Genomic DNA, 17,984 nt, shown 5'->3' with positions numbered 1-17,984 from the left:
CTCCAGGCCTGGGGTCCAACCATGTTCCCCAGGGGCTGGAACCCCACCCGTGTGCAAGTCGTCCTCTGGTGTACTTCCTGCACTACAAGGTGCTGAAGTACACATGCTGGCTCATTCTGACTTGAGGGATTTCAAGGCAATGCTGAGGATCACTGAGGATGTTGTGGGTTTGTCTGAATCAGAACTGGGGGCTTCACTCCTGGATACAGGAGAGCTTTCCTCCTGTCCAGTCCAGGCCAGTGTGCTGCCTGGCATACGTCAGCACTCAAACAGGCCACCAGTGGAAGGTCAGGCCCCAAACGTAAGTGATCATGTGATCTAACTCCCTTATAATTTGTGGGGTACATTTATTTTCATTTTCCAAACTGGGACCATGCCACATTTATAAGCTGACTGAAGTCTTCCTTTTCAGCAAAAGGATGGAAGGGAAGAGACACATGCTCAGGGTCAAAGCAACGAAGACCAGCAGTCACTTTCTCTACTGCTGTGCTAGTTTACATAATTCTGACATCAGATATTGAAGCTTAAAATGCATCCTGACAGAAAATTTAAGATTGTCCAGTTTCACCTGGAGAACATCTATCTTTCTTGCAATCAGGAATTTAGGATGGAGCATACATTTATACTCGGAACTTACTGGCACTGGTGGTTTATAATCTTAACGACATGGTAAGAAAATAATCCAGAGAGGACATTATACAAACTGCTCACTCCCAAATATCACTGTATTAATAAGCACATTAATATTGGTAATTGAAGACATCTGTGGAGGAGCAGCTATATATAAATCTTTGGTTTGAAAACATTTCTGCACAATCTTTTCAAATCAAATCCAAACAAGAATGTGTGTTCAGAAACATAAACTGTATGCCGCCTGAGTAAGAGGTGGCAGGAAAGAGTCCATTCAGTGGGCTGCCATGTGACCTGCTTTATCTTTGAACCCTCTTAGCACTGAACACACACCACTTTGGAATGAAGCTATTTGTGTATGGGTTTCTTCCATCCACTAGACTGTCAGTGGCAAAGGCATGTCTTACTCACTGTGTACTCAGCACAGAACTTTGTATATGGCAGATGCTCAAAAATATTGCTTCTCACACTTCCTTAAATGGTATGGCAGCTGCTCCCAGTCTGATCCCACAGCTTCTAAATCTCGGGAGGGAAGACAGGAAGTGATGGACTTGTCCTACCTGTTCCACTCTCAGCATGTCAATGATCTGGTCAAATAATGGTGTTCTCAGCAGATCTCGGTGGATTAACAGAGTCTCTAAAGCATTACAGGCGGCTGGATATTCGCATTTAGAGTCTCTAACTGAAAGAGGAGGACAAAAAATGGTTTCTATTAATGTGATCCTGAGCCACCGAGGACACGACAAGTATTTTGCCCGCATGAAACGGGACACCATTGAGCTCACCTAGTCTGGTGACCTTGTCGACACTGGCCTCTGAGTCCACGTACATGTGGCAGATGCCTTCACTGTGCCCCATCACTGGAATGCCTTTAGCAGCTTTCTGGATGTTTCTGACCAGCTGAGAGGAGCCGCGTGGAATGATTAGATCTATCATTTTGTCTAGGCGGCAAAGATCTTCCACTTCTTCTCTGGTATTCACCTGAAAAGGCAGAGAATAAAAGGTAAAGATGACATCTTCTGATCACACAAAATATGGAAGTAGCAGCATCCCTTTCACAGATAAATGTCTGTATCTCCTGAGAACTAAGTCTGATGATCTGAAAACTTATTCCAAAAACAAGATTAAGGAACATCCCTGGTGGTCCAGTGGTAAAGAATCTGCCTTCCAATGCAGGGGATGTGGGTTCGATCCCTGGTCAGGGAACTAAGATCCCCCATGGCACGGGGCAACTAAGCCCGTGTGCCCCAACTATTGAGCTCACGCACCTCAACAAGAGAGCCCGTGTGCCACAAACTACAGAGCTCAAGTGCCCTGGAGCCCACGTGCCACAACTACAGAGAGAAAACCTGCACGCCACAACTAGAGAGAAGCCCGCGTGCTGCAACTAGAGAGAAACCCGAGCAGACCGCGTGCCATAATGAAAAGATCCCGCATGTCTCAACAAAGAACCCATGTGCCACAACTAAGACGCGACACAGCCAAAAAAAAAAAAAAGGGAAATAAATAAATATTAAAAACAAAAACAAGATTAAGTTCCTGATCATGGGAATTGAAAGTTGTCCAGCAAATGCTTATCAAACTCTACACATTAGGTCCTGTGCTCTGCATTACAAAACATGCAAGACAGGGTCCCTGCCCTCAAAGAACTCAGAGTCTGATAGGGAAGACAGGACTACCCTATGACTACCCATAACACAGGACAGACACTTCTAAGATGCTAGAAGAGGTACAACGTGCTATCCCTGGAAGGTCGAGGAGGTACAGAGTATGCCAGGCTATGAAGATCACAAAAGGAAGTGGCTGCTCCGTTGGCTCTCTAATCACAGCCTAATGACATGTTGGTCTTGCTAGGGAGTCACGGTTCTCCACGACCCCTGCTGACAACCTCTACCCTGGGATGCTGGCTGGAGTGACTAAAGTGCTTGTGTTAGAACTCTGAGATTATGGGCATTTTTTCCTTCCTCTGGATTTTTAATTTTCCCCCATATGGACATGTTACTCACAAGAGAAGTACAAATATACACACATGTACAAGAAGGTTCATGGCAACTTTAATCTGCATTGCACCAAACCAGAAATAACCCAAATGTTCATCGACAGAAGAAAGGATAAGCTGTAGTACGTGCATATAAATGGAATACTACACAGCAATCAAAAAGGGAAAAGTACTGCTAGATGCAACAATGAGGATGAATCTCATGGACATGAGAAAGAAATACCTGAACAAAAGAAACACAGATAAAAGAGTGCGTTTTGTATTATTTCACTTATATGAAGTTCAAGAATAGGCAAAAGAAATTGAATGTGAAGAAAGTAAAAAGATAGTGGTTTCCTGGTGGTGGGGTGGGGCCTACTGATGGGGAAGGGCACAAGGGAGACTTTGGGGTACTGGAAATAGTCTGTATCTTGATGCGGGGGGTGGTTATATGCGTGTATATAAGCGGACACAATTACAGAGCTGTTCACATGTGATTAGGGTACTTTATGTATGTTATACATCAATAAGAAGGAGGAGAGGAGGAAATCTGTCGAATTAAACTAGGGTATGGAGCAGCTGGGATTGGAGCCCCTACAGCCTGTGCTCTTTCTACCCACTATGTTGCTGTAAGAATAACCCAGCTTCTTGTCAGGAAGCATGTAACGAGGCAGGTTTGTAGACACCCTCCTAGCAGCCAACGGAATCCTGGAATGTTGGAGTGAGTGGGCCTCAAGGGAAAAAGAGAAGGATCTGGAGTCAACCTAGGTCCAAATATAAATTCTGGGTGATTCTGGCTAAGTTATTTTACCAATGAGCCTATTTTTCTTCCATCTATAAAATGGACCTAATAATTTTTCTCACAAGGTTGTTGTGAGGATTAAATGAGATAATGGAATGAAAGTGCCTTGCCCACAGTAGGTACTCAATAAAACTACCTAGTACTTCAAAACCTCCACTGGACGGTTGAGGAGAGTGACACAATGGTTAAAATAATGACCATAATAATAATAGTGCTAACAGCATGACCTCATACTTACAAGCTGCATGACGGTTTCCGACAAACCTTCGTAAAATGTATCTGTCTGACTTGGCCTAAATCACTACCAGTGAGCAGAACCCAGGCCTCACTCATAGTCTGGGTCTGGTATTCCTGCTGCCTGTGACCTTAAGAATGAAGGGCTAACAGGCATTCTTGTAAATCAGCGGTACCAGGACACAGCTGTATGAGACAGCTGAGCCACTCAAGACCCTTCTGGGTCAAGGCAGCCCTGCCATTGTCTAATGTCACCGGCACACTGGACCTGCTGCTCCTCCAATCAAACCTGTCTGCACTGGCTTGGCCTTATGTGGCCTAAGCTTTGCTTCAAACACCCAAAGACCTGACCTGGCCCTCTGGGCCTGACCTGGCTCATTCCCAGGGACCTACCAGCTGTACGGCCTCCTTGATTCCATGGATTGAGAGGGCCTCCTGGGTCAGGAGGTGAAGAATCCGGTTGCTGTGTGAGGCCTCCTTCCCTCCTTTGAGTAACAAGCCATTACCACTTGCGATAGCCAAGGCTGCCACCTGCAGATCAAAGAGGAGAGCAATGAACCAAAGGGAAAAAGCAGTAAAAGTAAGGGTAACATTAGTGCTCGCTGAGCACATTTCCTGTGCCAACCACTGTTAATCACTTTGTAAGGCCTACTATGTTTCATCTTCACAACATTCCAGTGAATTAAGTACCTGTTTTATCCTCTGCTTTACACATAAGGACACTGAAGCACAGAGAAGTTGGTGACTCCCCAAGGTCACACAGCTTATAAGCGGCAGAGCTGGGGGCCTTGACTCCAGAGCCAAAGCCCCGGATCGTAGGAACTCTACTGTACAGCTTCCTTAGCACCATTACGCTGTAACCTGAGTTAAGTGCCCAGGGTCACATGAGCACTCCCGTCGCTGGCCACGGTGGAGGACAGGTGCTCAGCAGCCTCTTGACTCAGGTGTTGTTCCACCTGACGCAGGCTGGGCGGCATCTCTGGCCACATCGTACCCTGGCCCTGTCATTGTTCCGAGAGCTCTAATAGCTGGTGCTGAGACCCTGGAGAGGACTAGAGCCGCCAGCCCCTGGACAGCTGCGGCAGAGACTGCTGGGAGGAAGAAGCAGGCCATCCAGGAGGGGGGTTAGTTACCCTCTTAGAGCCAAGGCTAATGACACTCACCTGACCATCCAAGGCCTGAAGCTGAACTTCCTGAATGCTCTCAGGATGAATGAAAATCTTCCCGTTTTTGTAATGTATCAAAAGAAACTTAAAAAAACTTGCTTGAACACGTTAATCTCCACATGAATGGTTCTTAACCCCTTTTTGTTTTTGCTGCTCATGATCCCCTTACGAAAATTATGTAAACTTTTCCCAGATAAATGCACAAACACACAGCATTCTACATATAACTTTTAGGATTCATGGATTCTGTGATGCCATGTGAGGAACCTCAGCTGTAACTGGCTGAAGAGGAAACCTTTCCCTCATGAAGTATTCGCTAGTACGGATAAAAGGTAGCAGAGAAAACTTAATGAACACGGCCAACAGAGAGACTTAGGACCCACTTCTACCAGCTGATGGGAGTTCTGCAGTTATCTCTGGGGGTTCTCTGTGAGACAGATATACAGCCAGAAAGGGGCTGAGGACAGACCCCAATGGTATGAGAGTCCCTTGGTGGACCAGCTGGTTTTAGGTCATGTCAGGGAATAGCCTCCACAGAGCATGTGGGACTCCCATGGTCACCTATGCCCTAGCATAAAAAGGTACTGGTTCTTATTTATTTATTTATAAAATTATTTTTTAAAAATAAATTTATTTATTTATTTATTTATTTTTGGCTGTGCTGGGTCTTCGTTGCTGCCCGTTGGCTTTCTCTAGCTGCAGCAAGCGGGGGCTACTCTTCATGCGGTGTGCAGGTTTCTCATTGCAGTGGCTTCTCTTGTTGTGGAGCCTGAGCTCTAGGCACGTGGGCTTCAGGAGTTGTGGCACACGGGCTCAGTAGTTGTGGCTTGCGGGCTCTAGAGCGCAGGCTCAGTAGTTGTGGTGCACGGGCTTACTTGCTCTGCGGCATGTGGGATCTTCCCAGACCAGGGATTCAACCCGTGTCCCCTGCATTGGCAGGCGGATTCTTAACCACTGCGTCACCAGGGAAGTCCCTTTTGTTTGTTTTTAAATAGAATCTCTCTGTGACACTTTGGGGCTAGTGCAAAGAAAAGGCTGGTATCATCCTACTGGACAGTCCAGTGGGGAAGTGGTTCCAGATTTCTGGGCGAGAATTTAGGACAATGAGCCAGACCACCCTCTAATACCACCTTATACTTCAGAGCATGGCCACTTGGCAAAACCTCTGCCACATGGTTTTGCCTCAATTAGCCTGTGATTTGTCAGATTTCTTAAAGGGGGTCACACGCTAGTTTCCATTAACTACTGAAAGTTCTTCTTCCTAAGAGATGTACCTACAGGAAGCTATCTGCGACACTGATAATAAATGGGTCTTTTTCACATGGGCACAACCAGCTACTAGGTGAATGAGCCTGCAGTAGGTTAGCAGGGACTCTGTGGTCAGGGAACAAAGTGCTCCAGTGAGCTAAGTTTTTGTTTTTGGCCGCACTGCACGGCATGTGGGATCTTAGTTCCCTGACCAGGGACTGAACCCGCACACTCTGCAGTGGAAGCACAGAGTCTTAACCACTGGACCACCAGGGAAGTCCTAAGTTTTTTGGAAATGTACTCCCGTGTCATGGCATGGGAGATTCATCTGGGCTGGAGGCCCAGCTCCATCCTTACAAATGTCACAGGAAAATTAACTTCTATAAGCTTCAGTTTCTTCAACTGTAAAATGGACATATGAATTACCTTTTTTAGAATTACCAGAAAAATCAAAAACATAAATTGCCTTAAGCGCAACCTGAGAATAAAGTCGCAAAAATTACCTCTGAGGAGAGGAAGGAAGGAAGGAAGGGAGGAAGGGAGGGAGGGAGGGAGGAAAGGAAAGAAAAGAAAGATATCTTCGGGAGATTTATCTGCGTCCTGAAAAGAAGCTCTTCCTCCAATTCCCTACCCTAATGGCAGGCATTAGTCACATACCTGGGGTAGACAGTCAGGGCGAGATTCAAAGATGACCAGTAGAACTCCAATTGGGACAGTCACTTGTTCGAGCTCCAAGTCTTTGGCAATTCGGGTCCGGCGCAAAACCCGCCCCACGCTGTCCTGTGAGGAGGCTGCGATCTGCCGCAGACCGATAGCCAGGCTGTTCAATTTAGACGTGGAAAGGCTCAAACGTTTCAGCAGAGGGGCTGCGAGTCTCCCTGAAGAGGTGTGAAGAGCACATGATGAAGCAGTAGACCTGGGAGGGCTATGGCTGTTTTACTGAACACATGGCACTGTGTTAGGAACAGACATGGAACTCAGGGGGTCTCAGGGAGACAAGGACATATCATTTACACAGCTTTTCTGGGAGGGGCAGTTGGGCAGTATACATCATCATGTAAAGGTGTGGACACACCCACACCCTTGGTGTCAGCAATTTTGGTTCCAGAAATTTGTCATTTGTATCAGCAAACCTGCATGTAGTGAGGATACTTATCACAGCATTTTTATTATAGTGGGAAACTGGATTCTACCTATAGATTCAGCCAATGGGGTACAATGCAGTTACTATAAATAAATGTCTATATTTACTGATATGGAAAGCTGTCCAGGATGTAGTTTGTGAAAAAGGCAAACTATAAAACAGCATGTATGACATCACCGTAGTTATCACACATTGCATATACATGTGCAGAGAGATGTCGGAAAGCATCAAGAACAGTGATGATCTCTGCCTATCTTTCTGCGTTATTTAAATTTTTTATAATGAGTGAATTATTTTTATAAGCAGAAGTAATAAAGATGTTTTCTTTTGAAATAAAAACTTAAATAGAATTATGGTAAGTTCATATACAGAATTTTCTTTAAATTTTCATATAAAAGCATGCACAGTGTGATCATCTCTCTCTCCACACACACAACACACACATACTCAGGAAAACCATTTGGAATCACGTACCATAAATCATTACTATGGTTAATGTTGAATGATATTATGAAAAATTTCCCCTTCTTTTTTATAGTCACAACCACCAAGACAAAATTATAAAAAGACTTCTACTTTGGAGGGGAGGAGCCAACCTTATATTAAGAAAGAAATGAAACCATAATTTTATCAACCAATTACATCAATTTAATTAATTTTCTTCACTTCTCCCCATGTGCTAAAAATCGTTTTAATTGTAGTGCATATTAAATATTTTACTCTAGTTTTTCACCTCAATGCACGTACATTTTCCATGTTGCCAAAATTATTTTAATTACTACTAAATATTCCATTGAGTTGATACAGTTCAATGTACCTGACTGTACCTATGTTATCAGACACTCAGGTTGTTTCCAGTTTTCAACGGTATAAATAATCCTGCTCTAAGAAACTTTATATACAGAGCTATTTTTTCCTCTTGCAATCTTTTCTTAGGGATAAATTTCCTGAAATGGGCTCACGGACTCAAAGGTGATTACCATGCTTGTGTATACCTGAGACTTTGTTCTTAAGCCATGTGTGTCCTTGCGGATTTCCAGAGAGAGATAACTGGGATCAGAAGTCAGAGTTCTACCAACAACTAGGTGTGTGACCTTGAGCAGCAGCTTTAACCCCTGTGGGTCTTAATTCTTTTAACTTAAAGAATTCGATAAGATGTCAATAATAGTAATAAAGATTTCTTCCGTTTATTTAAATTTTTTATGGCTTTCCAATACTGCAAAAATTCAAAAGACCAGATGTAAAGTCTAAAGCAAGTTCCAAAGTAATGGCTCAAAAACGTTTTAAGGAATGAAAATAATGTTGATGAGCCCTGCAAGGTTTCTTTAAAGGGAACACCACTAATTTGGATGTTCAACTTGAGGCACATTTATTCACAAGAAAAGGAAATTTAAAACCCCGTAAAATCAACCCCCATTATTTTAGGGTGGAAAAGACAGAGAATTAAGAAAAGGAGAGAAAGATGAGGGCCTCCCTGACTCCACATATTTAGCTGTCTTCAGTGAGAGTTCAGCCATCTCACTTATGCTACCATTAGCACCTCAAGGGCATTTCTGGATGGCAGACTACATACTGGTTAAGGAACTAGGAGATAAGCTATCTTTCAACACAGGCTGCACAAACTATTTCCACAACTATTTTATATGCACTGTCCATCTGGGTTTCGTTCCCAGATCTGCTACTGGCTGTATGGTTTTAGGCATGTAACAACTTCTCTCCGCTTTAGTTTTCTCCTCTGTAAAACAGGGATAATAAATAGTAGGTACCTTATAGGTACCATGTTCTGAAGAGAAAATCAGATCCTGCCTGTTAATCCCTTAGCATAATGCCCAGAAACACAGAAAGGCCTCAGTAAATGTTAGCTGCTATTAGCTTAATGTCTAAAATAGTGAGGTCCTCAATCTTTTTCTTTTTTGTCTTGAAATTGCCACAGTAGCCATGGCTTGTGACTGTGGGGAATGGAAAGAAAAAGCCCCTCAGTGGGTGGGGGGTGGGTAGGTGTTATATGGAATATCTGAGAAAAGGGGTGGAGGTAGTTAGTACATGTACTTTGAAAACTCCCAATGAATACCAGCCACCAACCCTCAATAAAAATGATGTACACAGTATGTAATTTCTTCCATGACCATCTTGACTTTAGGCAGACTATGATATAAGAATTATTAGTAAAACAAAGAATAAAACCCCAAATAAATCTCTCTAAAACTAAGTTGCCTGGTCTTTACCTTCTGCCTCCTCCAAGTCTTTTTTGTTGGCTAACAGGATCTCATCTCGCTGGTCCGTCAACAGATCAGCCAGATGATGGATAATCTCTGCTCTCTAGGAAAAAAGGTAAAACATTAAAACAAATAAGCAAACATGTTACCCCATAAAAAACGCACACCAAACTTTTAAACCTACTCTTCTGAGTGTGCCCAGCCTTGCTCCTAAATCCCAATCGTCAACGACTGAAACCTCCTTACTTCACTCATTCGTTTCCCACCACTGCTCCCCTCATTTTTCCTTCCTCTCTCACTACTAACCTCCCCATTTCTTCTCACTTTTCTTCCTCTTTTACCACTCTTGATCATGATGATTAGCAAACCACAGCCTTGTGGTGGGGGAGAGGGTGTGATGAATTATTCAGTTTGTCCATGAGACAGGCACCAGCACTTTGAATCAGCATGACATACACATCTCATTTAATAGCACCAGCTGTAAAGCTGATTTCCCAGGTAAGTTTTTGCATCTAGTTCTTCTTTTTCGACAATTATTTATTAAATGAATTCAGTCAAAGGGGAAAAACCCAGTCCTGGATGCTGGAGGAGACCCCAATCCTTACCCACCTAGATGAGGAAACATGGCAAATCAGAGTAGTGATTACTAAAGGAGTAAAAGAATTGATTTAATAGAGAGAGAAGCTAGGGTTCTTCTGGGCTTTCCTTTTCCTACTTGTAGTTATTTTAAATTTTCTTCTCCCTTCTCAGGCCAAAGTACTCCCCAGAAGAAACGTATATACATCACTTTCAAATCCAGCCCTAACACCGCAACCCTTGGGAAGCCAGCAGCCTGCTTCCACCCGACCTTCTCACACTTCATCGTGTCTGCTACTTCAACTGACTGAGTCACTGTGGACAGGGCAGGGCTATGACATGCAGCAGGCTCTGAACTTCCATCTTCTAGGTAATCTTGGTGATTTGGATGAGGTGGGAAAAGTTACTTTCCTACATTTCCCTGCCCACTATGTGGCAGGATTTGGGAGCCTCTCTGGTCTCATGATTTTCATGATACTTTTGATCAAAACATCATAGTGATGCAAAGCTACCTTAGGCTTCAAGCCTATAAAAGACAGAAGGGAAAATGAAATTTAGAAAAAGAAAAAAGGCAGAACAAATCTGAATCAGAGTTGTAACTCAGATCTAACTCTACAGGACTCGAGGAATAAAGGGGGAAACAGCAGGCTTGACTGTGCACTAAACCTCACAGTTATGACTCACTCTGAAAACTAACAAAACTATCAGCTAGGGTTATTACCTGCTCAGGTTCCAAAGTGGCCAACATCCTTCCTCCTGATCGAGCCATTTCTCCCTGCTGCTCCACGGTAGGGCCTGCAAGAACATTTGCCAACATCAGTTCACGGTCAGCTCACTGCCCCCTCACTATCCCAGATGTGCACGGGCTCCTTGCAGGCACACAGCACACGCTCAGGGTCTTGGCGTGCTTTTTTCACATCCAGAGATCACTCTGACCAATAAACTGGCAGAAGAGCATACCAGATTAACTCAGGCAGAAACACAAGAACCTGTCTGCATTTTGGGGGCAGACAATATGATTTATGTCTTCTAGAGTTCTTCTCAATTCCACTTTGGCTTCCATTTTCTAATGTGTTTGCATTTCTGAATGCAGATTATATGGCAGTGCTATCTTTGGGAACACCTGAGAGAGCCCATACTATTTCTTATGCATCTTTGCATCTCCAGTGTTCATTAGTATCTGGCATCCAGCATGGGCCTAGCAAATGTTTCCTGAGAAAATGGATACTTACACTCTTTCACTTAGTGATTTTAGTGAGAACAGGAGGCCTAGTTAGGCAGGTTAGATAAGTTTTACAAAACCAAAGTAGAATCCAATTTTGCAAGCAGTGTTTGAAACTATACCATATTTCATGTTAGCACATGAATTTTGTAAGCTCTCCTCCCAGAGGGAGAGCTCAGTCTTCAGCCCCATCTAGGCCATGGAGTTACTAGCAATCATCCAGAGACCATGGGACTCTATGAAGAACTACTTACCTGCAGGCTTTACTTCGGAAAAGAAGGTGCCAACTTTCTTTCCCTCCACAATGTCTGTGATGACATGCCCAGACACCTTCGGGTGGGTCCCATTGGCAATGACCACAGAAGTACCACCTTGCAAAGCCCAGAGGGCTGCTTTCACCTAACGGGAGAAGTTAGATCCATGGATGAGATTCAGACCTTTGTAGGGTCTAGGCCCCTGCACTTTAAACATGCAAAAACATAGCAAATACAACATGATATTGAGCAATTTAATTATCTGTAGGAAGGTTCTGCACAGCTCAGAAGCTCTCAAGACACGCTCAGCCCATGCACTCTTCCCAACCCAACCCTGGCATGTGTTGTCTAAAGATAAACCAATCCGCCCCTTGTGCTCAGCGTGTTCTCTAAGCCTCTCTAGTACTGGGACGCATAACTTCTACATTTGACTTATTGTGCCAGCTTGCAGCGTCCAGCTTGCTGCTTGCCTGGAATCTGATCATGAGCACTCTTGGGCTTTTGTACCTGGGGTTCTTGTCCTCCTCTCTGCCATTGCTACGTATGATTCTGTACCTAAAGGGTATAACTTCTTAGAACAATTAATGGGAGAGAAGAACTTTTTAAAGGTTTCATCAAGAAATATTTGAGCTCTGGGGCTTCCCTGGGGGCACAGTGGTTGAGAGTCCACCTGCCGATGCAGGGGACGCGGGTTCGTGCCCTGGTCCGGGAAGATCCCACATGCCGCAGAGCGGCGGGGCCCGTGAGCCATGGCCGCTGAGCCTGTGTGTCCGGAGCCTGTGCTCCACAACAGGAGAGGCCACAACAGTGAGAGGCCCGCGTACAGCAAAAAAACAAAAAAAAGAAAGAAAGAAAGAAAGAAATATTTGAGCTCTAATATTAACACTTAGAGGATTTATGAATTATGAAAAAATATAGACCCTGCCCTTGAGGAGGTTATAATATGAACACACGCTTAATATATTAATAAAAATACATAGAAAGACATCACTAAATATAGGTACACAACATGCATTAAACCTGTATTTAGATATGTGTATCTTTAAGTGTGTATGTGCATCAGCCCTCAACTACAAAAGTAAGAAGGATAAAATACAGTTTGGTTTGTAAATTGTTACGGGCAATAAAGGCACCAGATTCTTACCTTGGCTTCCATGCCACCCATTCCCACTCTGGACTTGGTTCCGAATGTCACAGACTGCTGATCACCAGGATAAAATATATCAATGAGCTTTGCATCATCTGACCCTGGGGGGTTGTCAAAGAGGCCTAAAAAGTGGACAAGAGTCGGTAATGCTGTTTAACAGAAGTGAGCATCCCCCAAGACAGACCTCCACAGGGACCTGCCAACTATAACTACTCTGTACTCTACTCATCCAGATAAATTCTGCTATTCCACCAGCTCGAACAAGAAAAGAGGTCAAGGGATTCGTGGAGTCTACTCACACCGAAAACCAGCTCCAGGAGGACGCACCTTACATACTTTTATAACTTTGCCTCATAAATGAATGTTTGCCAGCAACAGAGCGCGGCCATATCCCTGGCACAGAATTTACTGGCCCTGCCCACAGTCTACAGGGAAGCTATCCTCACCTTTGCCATTTCTACTATGATGCTGAACCTTAAGGATGCAACTGAAAAAGATGAGTGGCTTTTGCACAAACAGTGCAGCAGCTGTATACTGTTTAATGTGACTCTTTCCAAGGGCATGACATATGAAACAGGTTCTCATTAACTCTCACAGTACCCTTTGAAACAGTCACATTATACGCCCCACATTATGGGTAAGCCTTTCTGAAGGTTAGGCTGAGTCAGCAGAAGAGCGCATGACTCTTGGCTTTCAGTCTGGATTTGTCACCACAAAGCCTGTGTCCTCTTTATAACTGAGTAGCGTGACATAAAATAAGAGGTACACAAAATGTTACATGCATACCATCTGAGATTAAAAATCCTCACAATTTCACTTCAAAAAAGAATGTGTCTGAGCCTTAGAAGGGGAAAAGAGGGCCTGAGAAAATGGAGTCATGTCAAGGTCTAAGGGGGACACAGACAGGGAGGAACTGCTAGTGGTCAGGAACTGGCTGAAGGACATTTTAGGCAGTGATGTTTTTGGTTTTTAAGTTACTGCTTTTCCTGTGCTAAAATACACCCCTGTGCTTCACTGTTCCAAATCTTTTTTTAAAAAAATTAATTAATTTATTTATTTATTTTTGGCTGTGTTGGGTCTTCGTCGCTGTGCACAAGGTTTCTCTAGTTGCGGACAGTGGGGGCTATTCTTCGTTGCAGTGCATGGGCTTCTCATTGTCGTGGCTTCTCTTGTTGCGGAGTACGGGCTCTAGGTGCGCAGGTTTCAGTAGTTGTGGCACGTGGGCTCAGTAGTTGTGGCACATGGGCTTAGCTGCTCTGTGGCATGTGGGGTGTTCCCAGGCCAGGGCTCGAACCCATGTCCCCTGCATTGGCAGGCGGATTCTTAACCACTGCGCCACCAGGGAAGCCCTATTCCAAATCTTTAACACAACCGTGTCATGTGCACCCTCTCTAGGAGAGTAAGTGAATCGGAGCAGTGAGGACATCAGTGTCTAGTGCACAACAAAGTAGTGCAAACCATGAGCAGCAATTACAGGGAGAGAGAAATAACCTCTCACAACCCCTATCCGCCTCAACCCAGCACCCCACAGTTCCCAGGGTCTTCTGCTGGGTTCATCTCAGAAGGCACTATGCTATGAGATCATGAGTAGTACTGGACAATTCTAAGGCAAACCCCCAGAGATGCCTAGGACTTCCTAGCATTCTGATATTCTGCCTCCTCCTCTTCTTTATAGCAGCTCTCAAACCCACCAAGAGCATATTTAAAATTCAGATAATGTTCTAAAAATCAATATTCAGTGGATAACGAATCAGAGTGAAAAGCACAAACCTGCCAACGACCAGTTTTGGGGTTTGAGGCTGCATTGAAACTAAGGTTTACTAGAGCCTAGTTCAAGTTGGATTTTATATATTGATCTCTCAAACTCATATCCTTTGCCTTGCTAGGCAGTATAGGAGAGAAGAGTGTAGATTTTTAAACTGAAAAGATTTAGATTCGAAACCAGCCTCTGCCAAGTACTAGCTATATGACTTTGAATAAACCGTTTAACTAATGTGAATTCAATTTTTAATTTCTTCACCTGAATAATAGGCTAACCTACCTACTTTGCAGGGTTGCTACAAGGGTGAATAAATTGACATTTATAAAGCACCTAGCACAGTATTTGTACACATCAGAAGTTGAAAAAAAATCTTGTGACTAACCAAAATGCCTTGTTCTCCAGAGTGGCTTACTCTTACCCCAGCTTAGTTGTTCCTATCCTGAGACTTCAAATTTACAGTGAATAAACATGGTACCAAGACTTCATACAGGTAAAGATACTGATCTGTAAGTATGATATCTCTGACCCTCCACGTGCGCAGGAGACAGATCACAGCACTGGTACCTGCCCCTGCCTCCACCAGGCAGCCCCCTGACCTTCACTTATGCTGCTGAAGTGTAAACTGGGGAAAAGTCCTGCCATGTTAACCTGCCATGGGTGTGGGCAGGGAACTAAATAGGTTTTTCTGACTTCCTGGGAATGTAATGGGAGACTTTTGGAATCCTGTAGGTTTGGCCTAATTTAGACACATCTACCATATCTGTGGGTCAAAATGTAAAACGGGAACAGCTTAAGAAAGTGAGACGAGTGAATGGAGAGCCAAGTTGGAGCCAAGAGGGGCCCCTCCACGAAGAAGGCGAAAGCAGAGAGGAAAAGAGTAACACAGAAGAACACAGTGGCCACAGCCTGGATTTTCTGCAGTGGCTCCAATTTAAAATAATGTGTCTTGTGATTTACATTAAAACAAAAAGTGATCAAGACCCCAATGAGGTATCACTTCACACCCATGAGGATGGCTACAATCAAAAAGGCAGATACCAAGAGGGAAATGTTGGTGAGGATGTGGAGAAACTAGAATCCTCATACACTGCTGGGAAAATGTAGAAAGGTGCAGTTGCTTTGGAAACCAGGCTGGTATTTCTTCAAAAGGCTAAACATATGATCCAGCAATTCTACTCCTAAGTAAAATAAAGAGCATCTTCACACCAAAGCTTGTGCACAAATGTTCACAGAAGCATTAGTCACAATAGCTTAAATGTCTATCAGCTGATGAGTAGGTACATAAAATGTAGTATATCTATATAGTGGAATATTATTTGGCAATAAAAATAAATGAAGTACTAATATGTGTATAATATCAATAAACCTTGAAAACATTAAGTGAAAAAAGTCAATCACAAAGGATCACATATTGTATGATCACATTTATATAAAATGTCTAGAACAAGCAAATCAACAGAGACAGAAGGTAGATTAGAGGTTGCCAAGGGCTGGAGAGTTTCAGGGGAAGTGAGGAACGATTGCTAATGGGTATGGGTTTCTTGATGGGGTGATAAGAAATGTTCTAAATTGTGGTGAGGGTTGAACAACTGTATGAATATACTAAAAATCACTGAAATATAAATTTTAAATAGGTGAATTGTATGTTACGTGAATTCTATCTCCATAAAGCGGTTATAAAAAACAAATTAAAGTGCCTGGAGGTAACAACATTTCAGCATTCAAACTTCATCTCCCAGACCACCCCCACCTTCTTTTGAATCACAAAACCCTTTTCGGACCGTATGGCTCAGAAAATAATGGTCCACAGTTAAAAAGATCAGAAGCACTCAAACAAAGAGGGGAACTCATGTGCTCACACATACAGTATTTAAAACAAAGACTGGATAAAAAGAAAAGGCATTGCTTTGTACCTTCTACATCTGAAAGAACAATTAAGAGGTCAGTCTTCATTTCCACAGCCAGACGGGCAGCCAGGCTATCGTTATCTTTAACACTAATAACCTAAAATGCAGGTAAAAAGTCATGAGCTTTGCAGTTCAAAAAAGTTCACGGAAGTACTCAGCTAGGCTCTGGCAGGAAAAATCAACAACCCTGAGTATGTGCATGACAGCTCTGACAGGCCTTTCAGTTTGCAAAACACCATGCCTACTGGCAACCCCCTTTCCAAATATGCACCCTTCTATCCACTGACACACACAAGCCATGCTCACAGCACCACCTTAAATCACTATTGCGCCTCACCCAGTTGAACGAAACCCCCTGTCTTCAGAAGAGCTTATGCAGCCACTGCTCCAGGATGCCAGCTTCTCTCCCCATCTCTCCATCTTGTTTATGCCCAGCGTCCGGTGTTAGTACATGCAGCCTAGCATGGCATTAGTGTCTACAGCATGCTCAACCCTCGGTAATACTTTACCCACATTTACCCCCTGGAGATCACTATTGGGCTCTGCTGGGGGCACAACAGCATCGTTTGTGTTGACAATGGGGACGATGTTCATTCGGAGGAGCTCATGAAGTGTCCCATTGAGGTTCCGGCGCTTCTGCTCATCGTGGAAATCCAAATTGGTCACCAAAATCTATGGGGATATATGTATATGTATAGCTGATTCACTTTGTTATAAAGCAGAAACTAACACACCATTGTAAAGCAATTATACTCCAAAAAAGATGTTAAAAAAATAAATAAAAATAAAAGGGGTAAAGAGATTGAAAAACGCAGGAGACAGGAAAATGATGAACTTCCGAGGAACAGCATCCAAAGGATGCTAAGAGTAGAGGAGTTCAGAATGGAACACACATCTCTGGAGACTTATCCCGTACAGTTCAGAATGGAACACACATCTTTGGAGACTTATCCAATTCTTTTGGAGATTGGAAAAAAGTTAGAATCACCTGGAAGATTTATTTTAGGATGCTTAAGACTTTTGAAAAGTACTTTAATCCTCAGAGAGCTATGAAATCTCGTCCATTTACAAAATTAAGAAAATGAATGTATCTACTTTAGCGGGATACTGGAGGGAGTAATGACTGCCATAAATTTCTAAAATATCTTTGTATCCCAGCATCTGATTCAAAGTCTGGCCATACGCAGTAGGTGCTGAAACATGTAGTGAGTGAATGAATGAATGGTTACTCTGCCTGGAAAATGTATTAAACCACAGGGAATAGGGCCACGTGGTTCCTGTTTTTGCTCTGTGGCTGACCACTGCCCGAGTCAGCAAAGACACGGTCAAGATGAGTCTGAGAGGTTTAGGGAGGTGAGTCTTTAGTCACAAACTGAAAGAAGGGCGGACAAAACTTCGCTCAGGGGACGGGATGCACACAAGCTGCTCAAAGGCAGAGTGGAGAGCCGGGTGTGGGGGCCGGTTAACAGCTCCACTCCCTGGCTTGAATCAGGGTATTAGGCAATGATTAGCAGGAGAGAAAGATAAAGGGGGGTGACAGTAAGAAACAAAATGGTAACAAACTCCAAAGCTCAGGAATAAATGTTTCAGTGAAATCCCTGCAACGTTCATGGAAGAGGGTTCTTGTGATGTAGGGCAGCGCTGACGTAGGAAAAGGCTGGAGGCGGATGGCCAAGAATTCTTGGAAGGTACTGGAAC

At 43.6% G+C, this 17,984-nt stretch overlaps 1 protein-coding gene across 2 annotated transcripts in view; it reads right to left on the bottom strand.

The window, feature by feature from the left end:
- The window catches only part of ALDH18A1 (aldehyde dehydrogenase 18 family member A1), a 46,993-nt gene that overhangs the window by 5,399 nt on the left and 23,610 nt on the right, over window positions 1–17,984 (bottom strand). Inside the window, exons 6-15 of one of the 2 annotated variants that reach the window (XM_067709889.1) lie at window positions 16,800–16,958; window positions 16,293–16,383; window positions 12,615–12,739; window positions 11,471–11,615; window positions 10,716–10,789; window positions 9,428–9,521; window positions 6,716–6,936; window positions 4,038–4,175; window positions 1,416–1,611; window positions 1,191–1,312 (exon numbers count right to left, since the gene is read on the bottom strand). In XM_067709889.1, the coding sequence (XP_067565990.1) occupies window positions 1,191–1,312; window positions 1,416–1,611; window positions 4,038–4,175; window positions 6,716–6,936; window positions 9,428–9,521; window positions 10,716–10,789; window positions 11,471–11,615; window positions 12,615–12,739; window positions 16,293–16,383; window positions 16,800–16,958 (1,365 nt within the window). The remainder of the gene's footprint in view (window positions 1–1,190; window positions 1,313–1,415; window positions 1,612–4,037; window positions 4,176–6,715; window positions 6,937–9,427; window positions 9,522–10,715; window positions 10,790–11,470; window positions 11,616–12,614; window positions 12,740–16,292; window positions 16,384–16,799; window positions 16,959–17,984) is intronic. The other variant, XM_067709890.1, reaches the window with a different exon arrangement.

The sequence above is a fragment of the Pseudorca crassidens genome, chromosome 16, assembly GCF_039906515.1.
Source record: "Pseudorca crassidens isolate mPseCra1 chromosome 16, mPseCra1.hap1, whole genome shotgun sequence".
NCBI classification, from domain to species: domain Eukaryota; kingdom Metazoa; phylum Chordata; class Mammalia; order Artiodactyla; family Delphinidae; genus Pseudorca; species Pseudorca crassidens.
Note: the sequence above shows the minus strand (reverse complement) of the source record. Positions and strands in the feature narration are given on the sequence as shown.